Source organism: Crocodylus porosus, unplaced genomic scaffold (genome assembly GCF_001723895.1).
Source record: "Crocodylus porosus isolate Cpor-Errol unplaced genomic scaffold, CroPor_comp1, whole genome shotgun sequence".
NCBI classification, from domain to species: Eukaryota; Metazoa; Chordata; order Crocodylia; family Crocodylidae; genus Crocodylus; species Crocodylus porosus.
Genome location: NW_017728906.1, coordinates 25,599,370 through 25,616,689, shown reverse-complemented (window position 1 = coordinate 25,616,689; position 17,320 = coordinate 25,599,370). Strand labels below are relative to the sequence as shown.

Below are 17,320 nucleotides of genomic sequence, written 5' to 3'. Positions count from 1 at the left end.
GGAGCCAAGGCCACAACTGGGCAGTTTGGCCAAGAGGTGATCATGGGATACCAGATCAAAAGCTTTTTTGAAGTCAAGATATATGACCTTGTCCCCAGGGAACCAAACACTCACACCATTTGTAGACTCGGGCCCTGTGTTTCCCCAGACTGGGGACATCCTGCCTCTCTACTCTCTTCCCATAGAATGAATCATGAGCAGAGTGGGCCAGTGGGACAAAGCCCCCAACCTATTCCTCAGACTGGGGAGTCCCCAGTCTGGGAAAGAGGTGGGGAGTAGCAGGTAACTCCTCTACTCTCTTCTCAGTCCAAACTTGGAGGCAATTGGAGAAGACCAGTGCCCCCATACCTTCTCCAGACCACTCCTCTGCCCCCAAAGAAATGGAGCAGACTCCAAGTATTCCGTCACACAAAGGAAACTCTCTCACAGGTATCTTCTCACTGGAAGATCTTTCTCCTGGAGAGGGCATGTTTCCTCAAAGTAAATATTCAAGATAGATGTCTAAGATATATATAAAATAAACATTGAAAAAATCTGATTCTAAAAAGAATATAGAAGTTACTTTAGTATATGTAATTATCAAGCACTTCAGACTACCATGGGAAACGAAAAGCTGTACATTCATTTTTCTACCCTGCCACTCCCCGCCCCCCAACATTAGAGAGGATGGATATTAAAGGAGCATTTTGTTACATGGGAAAACAATGTAGTCCTTATTTTGGGATCAACAGAAGTGAACAGCTTTTCCTTCTGTGCAAGTTTTTTTAAACTCCCTTTTCCTTCCGTGTTCCTGGCCAGCATGGCATTAACTGCGCTATGGTACCCAGACACTACAAATCCAGAGAACCTGAATGCAGTCCTGATAGCATATTCTATATGCCTCAGTCTTGGGATTGTAGGATATGTAGGTTGACTTAAGCTCCTCTTCCTGTATTTTCCAGATTTAATAGATTTAACAGTAACTGAATGGCAGAACATCAAATGGGAGGGGGGTGAGCTGGGTAGGATCCAAGGCAGACTCAGAACACCTGTTTATTCTGTCCTATCCCCCGGGACCTGAGTGGAGGGTGAAGTAGAACAAGGAAGCCTTTCCAAAGACTCTGAAAAATCAAGGCAATTGGGAGTAATTGAATGAACACTTGTAAGTTCCTAGTTTCAACCTGGAAAACAGCAATTCTCCTGACAGAAATATAACACCTGCATGTCACCTGTCTTTCACTATGTTAAAAGAATGTCAGAAGGTGAAGCATGATTTAAAATGCTTTTCTACAATATGTTATTTTTACGTCTATAATAAGAGTTAAGGATGGGAGTACCCTGAGTAGGAAAACCACAGTAGATCCACCATTATATATAACTGGGTAGTAATAATAATAATAATACAAGGTGATTCTTCTTTAACTCTTGCTTAGGTAAGACCCTAATTATCTTCAGAGTTTCTCAAATAAAGTTTTACTGTATTTCATTGACTTCGCTGGGAGTATTTAATAAATAAAGGCTGCACGATTAAACTCTTAGCTCTGAGCATTAAAGTAAAATGTAATTTAAATTGAAAAATCAGGAAAAATCTGTTCAGATGTTCCAAACTGACCACACTAAAAACATATTTATAATTTTTGGAAACCAACTCATATAAAGGGCACTTAAAACAAATCCAAATACATAGCAGTCTCTAAATTAAATAAGATGTATACAGCTCAGCAATAAATGAACGTGTCAAATTTTTATCACTTAAATATTGTGTTTCTGTTACATTCTAGTGGCTTTGTTTTTTGCTTTTATACAACTTATTTTTTTCCAGTTATAGGTGAAAAGACAAACTCATTTAAGTCTATCATGCTCCTGTGTAGCCTGGCAATGCTTAGTATTCATAGTTATATTATACCACCATATTTACTCAAATCTAAGATGACCTTGAATTTAAGATGACCCAAATCATTATTTATAAATTTAGAACTGAAACATTAGTTATAAATATTTATAAACTTGTTATCATTTTACATGTATAGAATCTAATTTTTGGAGGGCCCTCCCCTCCTGCCCCCTAGCCTCTGCTCCCCCCACTCTACCCCAGTCTCTACTGTCCCCCTCCTTCATGCCATCTCTGCACCTGCAGCCTGTCTCCCCCTGCAGCTTGTGTTTTACAGAGCTGGTATAGACATGCACTTATGGTACTGACACACATACGAAAAAGATGTGCACACACAAACCTCATCTTAGTATGCAATAAATATGGTAAATTTCTATGGGATGAAAAGGAGATTATGAATTTCATGGGGATTTTTAATTTATATGATTAAAGAATAGTAATATTTGTGTTGGAGTGTATCAATAATTGTGCCATTATCCAAGTTGTTAAATGTAAATATTGTACAATTACCTCCGTAGCAAAAATGTATCAAAAAGCCAGTAGTAATAAACTTTACATCAACACTGCAATCAGAAAACTGTAAGCACTGTCAAATTACAGGATACTATTTCAGGTAATGTGACACAATGCACTATTTATAAATATAAATAGAGAGAGAGTAGTTTATGTGTGTGTGTATTTACATACGCACAGTCACAGGTTTAAAAGTTAACACATTTAATAGGGACATATTTCAAGATCTTCATTGTTTGTAAATAATTGTGAATATTCATTTTATTGTCTAGGAGGAATTTAATACCATCTAAATGGAATGCTGCACTTGGTTTGCATACTGTTTTGAATCTGACATATCCACAGACAGTAATTCAAGTGATTGATCAAATTATCATAAACCCCCATTATGATAAGCGCACAAAAAACAATGACATTGCTATGATGCATCTTCAATACAAAGTAAATTTTACAGGTAAGGGTATTAGTATTTTCTTATATGATACTTTTAATTTGCATGATTTAAACTGATCCAGCTGTAATTATCCTGATTTTATTTGGATATTACGGGATTATGGAATACATGTACTAGTTTATACAAGCCAAAGATTCTTTGTAGACACAGTCCTACACTATTTGGCAGCCTTGCCTAAATAAGGAAAGGAGTAATTGGATTGATGTGCATTTTGCTTAGTGATATAAAAAAACCCAGAATACTAGAAGCAAGCAAAATTGATTCATTTTCTTTCACAGATTACATACAGCCTATTTGCTTACCAGAAAAGAGTAAGGATTTTTTGCCAGGAATTAATTGCTCTATTGCTGGATGGGGTAAAACTACAAATGAAGGTGAGTCATCACATTTTGAAAACTATTATACTACACAAATTAATGTGGCAGATTCTGGTCTTGATGTCAAAAGAACTGTTTTTATTTTAAGATTTGAAATGATTGTTATGATCATCTGTTTGTGCAGAGAGGGGAACTGAGGTGAGAGATGTAGTGATGTGTTCAATATCACCCAGTAGGCTAGTGGAAAAGTAACTAGAGTAAGGAGTTCTATGTAAGGGAATAATATTCTATTGGCATGTCTACACGAGACATATTAGTGTACACTATCCTAATGTAATGAGCATTACAGGTGCACATCTACATGTGCATGCCCTTAATGTGCATTAAAAATGGCAAAATTAAGCTAATTGCAGAATCATATTCAGGCGTGATTAGTTAAAGCACATTCATGTATGTGTAGACATGACCCAGCACTAACTTAGTGCCATGTCTGACCTGCCACTAGGGGAACATGGCAGGGCTGCAGGGATTGGTACTAACTTTAGTGACAAGGGCACTAACTTTAGTGCCAAGTCTCTGCATGTGTAGACACCTGCCAAAAATCACTTAACACACATTAGCTTAATGTGCATTAAATTTAGTTGTCCTTAAATGCATGTGTAAACACTCCCTTTATGTCTATTACTTGTCAGCATATTAGTGAAAGGCACAAAGATGTGCATCTCAGATCCAGATTTCGAACACTAATCTCAAGGAGAATTCAGATGGAAGGATTTGTTTTCAGCTTATCTCTAAGAGGAAGCCATTCTCATTATTAGCTAATTCAAAATTTTAGTCTGAATGAGCACCTAGTTTTTCATATGTTGTACTATGATCATGTAGAAGTAGAAACCAGAAAAGAGGACGTAATGTTCTGAAAGACTACAGGGAAAGAGAACTGTTTATTGTACCCTGTTTCAAACTTAAAAACTGAAATTCAGGTTTGCTTTTAATGTTTCTGAACTAGGAATGGATGCTCTTTATGCAATGTCAATCTCCATTGCACCAAACAATGTTAATGGAAAGGAAATGTTATGTACACATTTTCTGTGGCAAATATTTTAAAAATCTCTCAAATACTTTTTTCTAATAAAATAAAAGCAAATATCTCACACAGAAATTTTTATGCCAGATTTCAGTCTGCATCTGATTTTTAGGTCATCATCACTGCTTGTTGCCATCCTTAGGAGTGCCTACATGAAACAGGCCACAGTTGTTATCACTTGTAGAGATATCCTAAGAGTATGCCTTGCACAGCTCATAGGTTCTCTTTCAGGCACATTTGTTGGTGCTTACCCTCTCAGAGCTTCTCCAAGGCAGCTACATTGCCTAATTGCGGGAACACAGTATATTGCATGCAGTGCAGGATCAAATGAAGTACAATATGAGGTGAGGTATGTTTCACCGAGACAGTGTAGACATGCCCTTATGATCCTGAGACGCACGCATGGAGAAACTGGGGTGGGGAAGATTTGATAACAGCCGTCAAATACCTGCAGGGCACTTATAGAAAGGATGGAGATAAGACTATTCTTTGTGGCTCTTGGAAACAGGACAAGAAGCAATGGCCTTAAATTTAGGTTGGAGATTAGGAGGAACTTTGTAACTATGTGGATGGTCAAGCATTGGAACAGGCTACCTAGAGAAGTCATGCAATCTCCATCCCTGAAAATTTTCAAGAACAAGTTATACAAATACTTCATGGCTTACAGATGATCTTTACTTGAGCAGGATGCTGGATTAGATGACCTTTTAAAGTCACTTCCATTCTACTTTCCTATGATCTACCCCTATGATCTTATACACAATGAAATTTTGCCACTTAAAAATGAGCAGACCCTTTATTGCAGTTGCACTGTACTGCCAATTCCACTGTTTGTTGATTATTACTACAGACAAGGCCAAATTTGGCTCTGGAGCCTAGAATTTTGCACTGAGACATAGATGAGGCTATACAGAGAAGTTAATGGAAGCACATGGTTTGTGAAGTATTTACTATTAGCAGTGAAGCTTATGCAAGACAGACACTAGTTCATTTACTGGAGCTCAGGCAGGTTTCAAGGCTGGGAATTTCCATTTTGATTTGTAAAGCAAATATCAATCTGGAGTCACTGGGCACCTCTACACAAGATGCTTACTGTGTAGTAGACTAATTAACTGCATAGTAAATGTCTCTGCATCTACACATGAGCCCTTATTAGTTTGGAGTAAACTAATTTACTCTGCAGCAGGATAGTAATTGTAAATAAGCAGGACTAATAAACTCCGCACCAGTGCACGTGACCTCCCCAGGCTCCCTGCCAGCCAGGGCTGCTCTGGCTCAGCTCAACATGCTGTCACCCCAGGCACACATGCAAACACACACTTGGGAGCAATAAACTTTGGAGCAATAAGCTCCAGAGTTTATTGTATTGCATTAATACATACATGTAGACGTGTCCAGTGAGAAATGTGCAGATGTTCAGCTCCACTTTTGCTGAGCTATACTCAAAATCATAAGGTTTGAACATAAAATAAGGTTTTTAACTGACCCATCAAAAGTCACATATAGTAAAATCCCTGTTATCTGGCACAGATAGGGAATGGGGGGTGCTGGTTACCTGAGGGTTTCTGGCCGGATGTAAAGCGGGGGGAGAGGGGTAGCAAGAGCTGCACAGGGGGTAGGGGGGAGTGGCTGGAGCCACTGCCTGAGAGTACAGGGCTCCTGGCTCTGACCCCAGGTGGGGTGAGAGGTGCTGGTGCCAGGATCAGGTCCCCCCCCTTTACATCCATCCGCGTGCCACTCCCCGCCTCCCCGCAAATTCCAGGGTAACCCGGCCACAGGCTGCTGCAGCAGGGTGGGAGGGATGCACACACAGCCAGGGAAGAAAGTGGTACAGCAGACTGGAAAGTGTTAGGGTGTGGTGCCATGTGCATCCCACTGCTGAAATTCTGTTTAACAGAGAATTCTGGTTAATAAAATCCTGAATAACAGGGATTTTACTGTAACATACTCCAAGCAACAGGGTCCAAGCCAATTTTTACTAGCTATGAGATCAACACAAAAAATAGTAATTTATCTTAATGATTTTCGTTAATGTTTCAGAAAACTCATTTAGTAGTTAGCTCTATTATAGAAACACAGAGTGTCATTACAGGTGCTACTCCAGTTTTATAGCAGAGTTGAACAGGAAACGTATCTTAATGGACGTGATGCAAGGATGGGACTCAGAAAGCTTGCACTAAATTCTTAGCTCAGCTCACCTCCATCCACAATCATGGATCCACATGATCTACTCATGCCTGACTTCCCTCTGTAAAAATGGGAATAATAATTCCCTACCTCAGAGAGCAGAAAAATCCATTAATGATACCATAGTGACAAGAATCTTATAAGATCCTAAATACATTTCAGTGGAGTTATACCAAAATAAATTGGAATAATACAGAGGTGAATCAGATCCTCTGCAGTGCTTGTAAGAAGAGTAAAATCCTGGAATTAGTGGCTGTGTCTACATGAGACATCAACTGTGCAGTAGCCCATGACTACTGCACAGTAGTGTCACATAGCAGAAAGCATGATGTGACACTACTGCACAGTTTATCTCAGGCTACTGCGCAGTCAGGGTTATGAAAAAGCCATTTGGTGATGCTACTACTCAGTAACTCTGTAGTGTTATTACTGCACACTTGTTTATACAAGTATTAAATGACTGTGCAGTAACAACTGTGCAGTCAGCATCTTGTGCAGACACAGCCAGTAAGAATGATGATTACTGAGTATACTATACATTTTGATCAGGTATGCTTTGTATTTTGAATAAGGTTCCCCTGCAAGCATATTGCAAGAAACGGAGGTGCCTCTAATAACAAATGAGAAATGCCAACAACAGATGCCAGAATATAATATCACTGGACATATGATGTGTGCAGGTTATGACAAAGGAGGAATAGATTCCTGTCAGGTAAATAACAACAATACATGTTCATTACTAATGTAACTCTGCTTCTAATTGCTAAATAACTCACAATCTTGTCTTGTACTCATTAAAACCTTACCAGTCACTGTCTGTGAATGTAATTTCTTCTCACAGAGGGTCACCTATTTCATAATGTATCAAGATATATGTTTTAAACCTGGCAATCTATTTTGGACCCTCCTCCCATGAAAAAGAATAGGAGGGATGGGGGGAAACTTCAAATTGGATGAAAAGACTGGAAATGCTATGTATCGAACTACTTAGGTTTTGAGTGACCATCTCACAAAGAAAAAGTGCATGCTTCTGGAAATGAAGCACACAGAGCTTAAATGCCAAGCTGATATGTCTGCAAGAAATCTCTTACGAGGAAAATTACAAAAGATATTGAGGCGTAGCCCCTTCTAATAGCACTCTCCCATCTCCTAGCAGGAAAGACTGATATAAAACCTTGAAAGCAGCAAAGAGTATTAAACAAGGGTACCCTCCAAAATGGTGGCAGGGTTGCTTTATCTAAAACTCATTCAATGAACATTAGATAAAGCATCCCCACCACCACTTTCAAGCAGAGGGATGCTGATGCGTGAGGCGCTTCAGGCATCTGGCTCTCAGAGCCGCTCTAATTAAAATGTGTCCCCCAACTCCTGGAGCACATGTATAAACACACTAGGAGTTTAGAACCACATACATTTAAAACACAAAAAACAATAAAGAGGTTGTTTTCCTTCAAGTATGTCTTCATGTGTGTCCTATTTCTCATGCATGAGAATAAGCTGTGGCATTCACAAAGACAAAACTTTGTGAAGAATGAAAATGATCTTAAGGATGGCAATTTTTTATTTTTGTGACCCTTAATTTTAATATTTCAGGGAGATTCAGGTGGACCCCTGATGTGTGAAGACAATGGCAGATGGTTTTTGGCGGGTGTGGTGTCCTTTGGCTATAAGTGTGCACTGCCCCATCGTCCTGGGGTGTATGTTAGAGTCACAGAATTTGTGGACTGGATTAAAAAAATTATTCATTAGCTTGATTTAAAAATAAAAGATGGAAATACAGTTTCAAGGTAAATGTGGAGGAAAGAATATATATATATTCAATGTATAGCAGTGTAGCATTCAACCAATAAAAAAACCAAATAAAAACTTGTCTAAACATAAATTTGCAGCAGAAAAGGTTGAATATCAAGAACTCCCATCATTAATAAAAAGCATTTCAAAGCAGCACTTTTATCAGTGATTCTTAGCATTTTACATAGATTGTTATATAATACCTGATTTTACTGTGTCAACATTATTCATTAATAACTTGAAAAAATATCCATGCCTGATGCACTAAGGAAGCTTGTATAACAAAGTCCTGGAAGCAATACAAAAAATAAATTCCAGGCCAAATACGTTTGCAGTTTTTATGCTCTCCTTCCCAATGGTCATTCTCATTTCAAAGCATAGTGAATTCTGCTGAACACTTCCCACACATCAAAATGAGTTTCTACACTTGCTGTTTAATCTGAGATCATGACAGATTTCATATCTCAGCTATTTCAAAAAGCTTTGAAATGAATTTTATACGTAGATGGTGTGTAAATCAATCTGGTTGCTTTATAATGGATAAACTGATCCTCGGCCAAAAATTATCCTGAGTGTAACAATTCTGGAATGAATGCTGTAAAACAAAGGGTGAATGTTGTGCCTTATACTTTCTTTTTTGGCAAACATCCTGGTAATTACTACTGAACAAACTTCAGATATGTGCCTGTGTGCAGGCATATGCATACACACAAAATTAAAAGCTCTTTTTTTCATAAAGTTTAATGTTCTAAAAGCATCTAATGAACATCAGCCAATTATGCAAGTTGAAAAAGAATGAAGCAAATTGCTTCCTTGGTATATGAGCTGATTTAGGTCATCACCCTAGTCGTTTTAAAGCATTTTTCTGTTATATTAGTTAGGGTGAACAGCCTATTAGATTTCAAATGGGGGAAGTATTAATGTGCTTCACAGTTTTAATTTCTTGGGTTCTTCTCCAGATATTGTTTACTTTAAATGTCAATAGAAGTCTCCATTTGTTAATCATTTTATGTATGTTTTTTCAAACAAAATCACTCTAGTGATATGGTATATTTGTTTCTGATTGTTGGTTGTTATAAATTAATTCAACTCCAGTTAATTCATGAAGCCACATAAAAGTTCAAAATATTATTAATTTTTTATGTTGGACTTTGCACTGATGCTTATGCAACTGAGTGTTCCTGCATAACTGAGCCATAACTGAGTATAATGTCTTCTGAATAAGAGGCTTATTGCTGTTAATATGATATATGAACACGAATAAAAGTTTTCACAAAGTCTTTTTTCTTTTTTTTTGCTTCAGCAGCTAAAGTAAAAATTATGATGATGATATTCGGTATCAACCACAATTGAAATATTTCAGTGTTTTCGGTTATTAAGAAAAGACACTTTAGCTTAAATTAAATGTTTTGTTTGCCACAAAATGAAGTGGATTTTTTTTTTCTTGGATGAAGTGTTTTCTTTCTTGGAATTGTTGATAAAAGCAAAGGACTAGCTTCACAAGGGGACTTATGCACCGTTTATAAAAAACAGCAAAAGGAAGAGAAGTGGATCTATACATGTAGCCAAGAAGTTAGAACATTTGTGTGGGGACAGGCTATGTGGGTTTGTATCCTTCTTCTGCCTGGCTTAAACCTTTATGTTCAGCGCACATAAACCAGTCTGAAAATGGCTGAAACCTATCTGAGATAAACCTGGTTGAATGTAGTATCAGACTTAACTGATTTGGGTCAAACTGGTTTATCCAACATCTGTCCCAGACCCCTTGCTGGTTTAAGATAAACCAGGCTCCCCCAGCAACCAAGCATGCTCTCTGGGCTGGGAGGGGCTCCCTAGTCCACAGCAGGGCCTGGCCCCTCCCCTCTCCTCCCTGGCTGCAGCTCCCGTGAGACAGCATGGTGCTCCCCCCTCCCCCTCACCACTCCCTGCTAAACAAGAATTCCTCCCTCCCCTCTGCCTTGCTGAGGAGATGTCTGTGTATTAGCTAGTAGACCACATGCTGGCTAGGTCCCTGCTGAATCAACAGGCACAATCAACAGAAAGCTGATAATATCCCTTTGTTGTTTTCTTAATTGGGTGATAAACACTTTGTTAGGGGATGATAAATATTGTTATCAATTCCTTGCTGGGCTAATCAAAGCATCCTGTCAGGGTCTGGCCATGCCCCCCTCCCTGCCTCATCTAGGTCAGTGCTATGAAAGGGATGGGAGGGCTGCTCTAGTGCCCCCCCCTCCAGCTTCAGGCCTCAGTCACTGTAGACACGTGCCTGCATTTCTGGGATGTCTGTCTGATTACAAAACTGATTTAGCCTAGCCAGGTTAGACTAACCTGCAAAGATTGAATCATTTCAGGCTCAGGCTTTTTGAATGTCTGCCCCTAGCCTAACAGTCTGGGGGTTATTACAGTTTCTTCTGGAAGCAGTTTTATTGTGTATGGACTGATTGAATATTCATTGATCTAGAAAGGCAAGCAAAATTACCTTATAGCCTGCAAGTTAGACTTAATACTTGGGAGGAGGGATACATATATTCCAGTCTCTGCTTTAATGAATATTTAATTATTTTATGCACACAGCTTCACTGGGAGAAAGTGAAAGACACCTATCTCTGAATTTACAGCCCCTTCCATACCACTAGGTGGGTACTTTTTCCTTAGTTGAACCTACCCTAGATTGCTACTATCCAGGTTTGTACTTCATTCAGGTGATAGAAGAGCACAGCCCATCATAGTACATGTCTTTGAGAAGGTGGAGATGGATATATGATGTTCATTTGTATATTTATTTCACTTCAGCACAGGTCAGAGTGTCTTTTTGTCTTCCTGAGTGGCCCTACTTGCACAGTGAGCAGGAGTGTGACTAGGTGGAATACTCTGGAACCTGTTGTAGAAGGACTATAAAGTGAACAGAGTAAATATTAATTTTTAGGCTTTTCAGTCTTTAAAGAAAGAACAAAGGGCAGAGGGATGGCATTTCATCCATTTATTTAAAGTTCTTCTGACAAGTCAACAAATAGTTTAGTCCAGGTCATTAAAATAATTTTGATGCAGTCAAAAGAAATGAGTTCTCTATGTTTAAAAAAATCTTATCTGTGCTTAATCCATGTCTATGAACAGCCTAGTAGGAGGAAATTCTGTGCTTAAAATGAGAATATAGTTAATCCCAAAATCAGTTTCTCAATAGTTTTACCTAAACGTTCTGTGTTAAAGGGTAGGAAACGAGAGAGGTAGGCAAGGTTCTTTGGGTAGATGTGATAACTTTTATTAGGCCAACTAAATAGTTGGAAAAAATGTTATTTGCAAGCTTTCCGGCATAAACACCTTTCTTCAGGCATAGGGAGATGTTGCTGGTTTTATGCTGGAAATGAGAGAGCTTTTTTTTAAAAAGCAAGCTAACCAGCACTCTGCCATCCCAAAAGGAATGGTCTCTTGGTCTTCACAGACATGAAAGCAAATTGTCTAGGTCAAACTAAGCAGTTTATCAACCCATCTGTTGCCACAAGAAGAAAAACAAGATGGAACCAAGTGAGAGGATAGTTTCTGTTCTTGTAGGCTCCTGCTTTTATGCTATACTGACTGCCTGGTGCCAATCAATTCAGCTTGAGATGGGACCTCTGAAGAAAGGCCTAATGGATGCAAATTATACTCATGCTGACCAAGGAGTAGCAACTGTTTCTCTCTCCCTCTGTATGTTTTCCCAAGTCTTAAGAAATAATCTGCACAGTATGGGAGAAAGCTGCGTGCAGCCTGTTACTGGCTAGACTACTGGAAGACTGTAGCACTATTTTGCCATTTTGCAGAGATGTAACCTTCCATAGCATGGGACAAATCTACTGTTGACCACTTAATGAAAAGCCAAGGAGTATCTTCTCCAAAGTATCACACATAAGATACTTACATTCATAGGTATAGCACCAATATATATGTAACCCTTCTGCCAGGCACTAGTCAGCAGCAAAAAGGGTCAGGTTCACATTATGGGGTACCCCATAAATTATACCAGTGACTTGAGCCCCCAGCCAGAAATCTGGGAGCACTAAACTTGCTGGGGTGTCCCATATAAACAAAAGCCCCTCCCCACAAGCAGTGTAAGCACAAAAACCCAAAATTATTGCGGAGAATAAAAAAAACAAAGAAAACACTAAATATAATTTAAAACAAACTAATACCTACAAATCAAAGTCTATAGGTGGCACCCTCTTGAAGGAGGCTCCACTCATACCTAAGCAGTCTGGGACTTGGGGCTCCCCAGATGGGTAGTTCTGGAGCCTGCACCCGTATACCTGCCACTTCAGCAACAGGCGGAAGACAAGGGCCACATTGGAGAGTCCTGAGCTGTTCCTTCGGTTCATTGCACCATGGGGAGGTGCTTGAGAGCTGTGTTGCTAGGTTATTGTGTGTTATGGGTTTAATATTTTCCTTTTCTATTAAAGCAACAGAGGCAAATTTATCTTTGAACTTCAAAAAACAAAACAAAACAAAAAAACAGGTGACCATCCACCCTGAATTCCAATTCTAATTAAAAGTAAAAATATTTTTTGTAGAACAAAAATCAGTAATGTTAAATCAAGAACAATGAGATGGAACAGACATTTGTGGCAATAGAAATGTATAAAAGAAAAGCGCTTAAAGTTAAAACATCAACCCTGATTACGCATCAGCATAGCATATTAAGGGGAAATATTTTTATTGTTTATATAAGCCAGACCCTCGTGCTGGGTGTTATCTGTGTGTTGATTGCATACCAGCTAGTTGCATATCTAGATATGGGCTTGAACCTGTGTTATTTAATTTCATTAGTAGAATCTGAATCCACCCATTTTGGTGCCCAAAAGCATCTGGCAGAAGGGTTACGTTGCTATTGAGATTGTGACGGGCTAGCCAGTGGCAGCTTGGCCCAGAGGTTTTGAAAAGTTCAAAAATGATTGGGGCGGGGGGGTGGATTTCGTTTTCCCCACCAATAAGACCTAGAAAAGGAGAAGGCTTACCCCCTATCACCCAGAGGTCATGTAGGGAAACCAAACATAGGAGCAGACTCACTTCTCATGTCACCTGATTGGTCCTGCCAGTTATCTGGAGGGGGATAAAAGGGGCAGTGCACCTGGCCCGGGGGAGCGGAGATAGCCAAGGGATGAAGAAGCAGGGCCCCATAGAGCTGGTGAGAGCTGACCAGCCGGGGCAGAGCGCTTGCCCCAGAAGAGCCCTAAAGCTGGTGCAGGGTCCAAACTGCAGGCAGTGGCTCAGCTCAGCGGCAGCAGTGTATGGAGTGGTATGTGTGGCAGATCCCCTGCTGGGACAAAAGCCCCAAACTGCAGGTAGAGGCTTGGGCATCTGACCCCCAGCAGGGAAGCCAGGAGCTCAGCATGCAAGGCAGCAGGGCACCCCCTCCCTGCTCTGGGATTCTGGTAGGAGCAGCAGAGGGCAGCTCTCCTTGGCACACAGGGCAGCATGCAGGGAATCCCCAGGCTCAGCATGCAGGGCAGTGTGCGGGGACTCTGGCTGCAGGGACATGGCCACCATCTTCCCTTCCCCGGCACCAGTGTACAGGTCAGTACATGGAGGATCCTGGGCCTGCGGTAGGCAGCCTGGCCCCCAAACTCCCCAAGCAGAAGGCAGGGGCTCTCTGGTGTGAAAGCGCCCACCCTGAACTGTGGGTAGCAGCTTGTGTTTCAGCTTTCCCTTCCCTGGTGTGAGGCTGGGCACCTGGTTTGGCATGCAGACAGCATGCAGAGGATCCTGGAGGGACTTAGAGCCTGGAGCTACAGGCAGCAGCCTAGGCATTGACAGCTCAGTGGTAGAGTTTCTGTTTGGCCTATAGGAGCCTGGGTTTGATCCCTAGCCAAGGCACTGGAGGCATGAGTTCCTGGGAAAATGGAATCCTCAGTGGGTAGAAGGGGTTCCTTACCTCTTTCTCCCCCTCACACACCTCAATTTTTGTGAAACTTGTGCCTTATATGTTGTGAACCCCTGGAGTCTAAACCTTGTTGTTGATTTGCCTCTGCTAGATGTATGTGTGCCTTACCTTTGCTGAATCCCTTCTTGTTCTCCCGCACCCACTGTCCCATCTTCCCACCCAATCTATATGTCATATCTTAACCTGGTTCTTTCCCTATTAAACCCGTATATGGTTAAATTCCCACTGGTCTTGGCTCTACTCTATAGGGGATAGAAGGGGAGTGCCCATCCCTCCAACAACATACTAGCACTCACTAAATCCCTTCAATTGGAGAGGGGGTACCTTGTCTGAGTACCACCCAGGTTACAAGATTAATTGATTGAATTTACTTAAAATATGTAAATATCTTAAACATCTTCATCAGTGACTTGGATGAGGGGATAAAAAGCACCCTGGTCAAATTTGCTGATGACACTAAGATGTGGGGGGATGTGGGTACACTAGAAGGGAGGAATAGGCTGCAGTCAGACCTAGACAGGCTACAGGGGTGGGCAGATGAGAACAGGATAGGATTCAATACTGACAAGCACAAGGTGATCCCCTGGGGAAGAAGAACCAGCACCATACCTACAGGCTGGGGAACACCCTTCTCGTCAGTACAGAGGCAGAAAAGGATCTTGGAGTCATCACTGATGCCAAGATGAACATGGGCTGGCAGTGTGGGGGATGCAGGCAGGAAGGCCAACCTCACCTTGTCATGCATACACAAATGCATCTCAAGCAGGTCCAAGGAGGTGATCCTCCCCCTCTATGCAGCACTGGTCAGGCCGCAGCTGGAGTACTGCGTCCAGTTCTGGGCGCCACACTTCAAGAGGGATGTGGACAACGTGGAGAGGGTCACTCACATGAACAGAGGGCAGCAGGGCAGGCCCTACGAGGAGAGGTTATGGGACCTGAACCTGTTCAGCCTCCACAAGAGAAGGCTGAGGGGGGATCTAGTGACCTGCTACAAACTGGTCAGAGGGGACCAGCAGGCATTGGGGGAATCCCTGTTCCCCTGAGCACTACCAGGAGTGACTAGGAATAATGGTCACAAGCTGGCAGAGGACAGATTCAGGCTAGATATCGGGAGGCGCTACTTCACGGTCAAGGTGGCTAGGATCTGGAACCAACTTCCAAGAGAAGTGGCGCTGGCTCCTACCCTAAAGGTCTTTAAGACAAGGCTAGATGTACACCTTGCCGGGGTCATTTGACCCCAGTACTCTTTCCTGCCATGGCAGGGGGTCAGACTCGATGATCTGCTCAGGTCTCTTCTGACCCTACATACAAACTATGAAACTATGTGTTTTGATTCTAAAGTTCGTCATTGCTAGCAAAAGTGATTAATTACAATCTTTAGAATCTTTTGATTGCCACTTTAAGCAGAGTTTTAAATAAAAGATTCATTGACATCTTAGGGGAAGGAGGTAATGCTTTATACAGTATTAAATTTATTATTTTCTTTCGTTTCAAAAGATATAAAAATAGGCATAGTTAAAGTATTGCAAATAAAGTCTGGATTTAAATTGCATCTAATTAGTGTTGTAGCACTGGCAGAATGCTATATGCCAGTCTTGGAAAAACAAGGTATACAGATATTATTATTTGTAGACAAAGTGACCATGCAGCATCAAGTGATTTGTATGCAGCATTAAATGATTTTCCTGAATTTTGCTACTGTAAATCAGTGTTACAGCATTGATAAGTGTGTGCTGATGTGTAGGACATATAGGATAAAAATAAAGTCTGTGCCTACAGAAGCAAGAACTTGTTTTAAAAACTGCAAATAAATAAATAAACAATTCATTTTTTATCAAATGTTTATGCAAAGATAAATAATTTTGATACACTAAATTTGTCCATTCAGTTTACAGTAATGAGCTAAGATACAATGTATGAAGGACTAAACTAAAAATGTGGTTAACTACAAACAAATCTTTAAAACTGACACATACTGTAGAGATTTCCCCATATAAACTTAAATTGCATTGTTCATTTCATCATTCACTTGTAGCTGAGTTACTCCTCTTAGCAAAATAAACACATACTCTTTCTTTATTTAGCATGGCATGTTGTCTTACTGAATTAATAAACAAACATTACATATAAAAATGATCTGAAGAGTTGCCTCAAGGGGGAGCTTACAGTTCATCTTGCTGATCCTTTGCATTTCAAGCCATTCCAAGCTAATGTTCTGAGATGACACTGCAATAGAGCTTGACTGTAAAATGTTAGTTTTTGCTTCATTTTCAGTCATTAAATCTTTATACCTCCATGCTACTGTCCTTCCTGGTGTTCTTTGAAATCCATAGTGTGGACTGGTTTGGACTGGTTTTTGTTCTTCCTTTACTGAAAAATAAAAATGTAAACTATTTTCAGCAAATATGATCCTTCCATGGCCCAAATCCAGGATGTAGTAGGGTATGGGGCTTTCAGACATACACCTATCCATTAATTCAGATCGTCTTTGTTGCTGATGGAGTGTAGTGAGGAACGACTGTAACAGAAAAGTCCTTATTAGGGCTGGTATAACATTTTCTATCAAAACTGTTTTTTCATGGATAGTTGTATTTTTGACAATACAAAGTTATTTAAAGGGGATTGCTCCTGAAGAATTTTTTTTCCATCAAGAAAATGGAGGCTCCAAACTAATACTTGGATTCTGTAATGTTACTGCATTGCCGCACGGAAACTGCAGTTTGGGTAAATCATGCTCCCATTTTCTTTTATGGACTGGACTTTCTTATATTCTGGCTAGGGATCTTCTAATGATTAGGGATTTCCAACATACATGGTAGCTATGCTACCCTTCCCTCACCCAACTAGTCAACGTTTTCTAACCAGGAATCAAAGCTCAGAGAGGAGGATGGGGGCAAACTACAGTCTCCTGTGCCACCATAGCAGCATTCCAGATTCAAAAGGTTTTGATTGTAACAATAAATAGTTTATTTTTTGTCATTTTCCCAATGTTTTTCTTTGAAATTGCCTGTGGAGGGGGATATATTTTTCTAACCAGCTCTGGCCCTAATGCCTAATGTTGTGTAAGTTAGAACTGTTAGTCTGCTTTATACTAACTTTGACTCACTTACCAATCTGTAAGTGAAAAGGAATCTAAGCTGACTTCTTATAAACCTTAAGATACCCAGAAGCACATGGAATTGGCACATATTTT

The 17,320-nt window shown here is 40.4% G+C and overlaps 2 protein-coding genes across 4 annotated transcripts in view; one reads left to right on the top strand and one right to left on the bottom strand.

The window, feature by feature from the left end:
- Positions 1 to 8,745, top strand: part of TMPRSS15 (transmembrane protease, serine 15) — a 99,465-nt gene extending 90,720 nt beyond the window's left edge. Inside the window, exons 24-27 of the mRNA XM_019528765.1 lie at positions 2,656 to 2,837; positions 3,116 to 3,211; positions 6,998 to 7,137; positions 8,019 to 8,745. Of these exons, the coding sequence (XP_019384310.1) occupies positions 2,656 to 2,837; positions 3,116 to 3,211; positions 6,998 to 7,137; positions 8,019 to 8,174 (574 nt within the window). The 3' untranslated portion in view covers positions 8,175 to 8,745. The remainder of the gene's footprint in view (positions 1 to 2,655; positions 2,838 to 3,115; positions 3,212 to 6,997; positions 7,138 to 8,018) is intronic.
- A 7,205-nt stretch (positions 8,746 to 15,950) lies between these two features.
- The window catches only part of CHODL (chondrolectin), a 46,345-nt gene continuing 44,975 nt past the window's right edge, over positions 15,951 to 17,320 (bottom strand). For 2 of the 3 annotated variants that reach the window (XM_019528762.1, XM_019528764.1), the window contains exon 7: positions 15,951 to 16,497. In XM_019528762.1, the coding sequence (XP_019384307.1) occupies positions 16,413 to 16,497 (85 nt within the window). In that variant the 3' untranslated portion in view covers positions 15,951 to 16,412. The remainder of the gene's footprint in view (positions 16,498 to 17,320) is intronic. The other variant, XM_019528763.1, reaches the window with a different exon arrangement.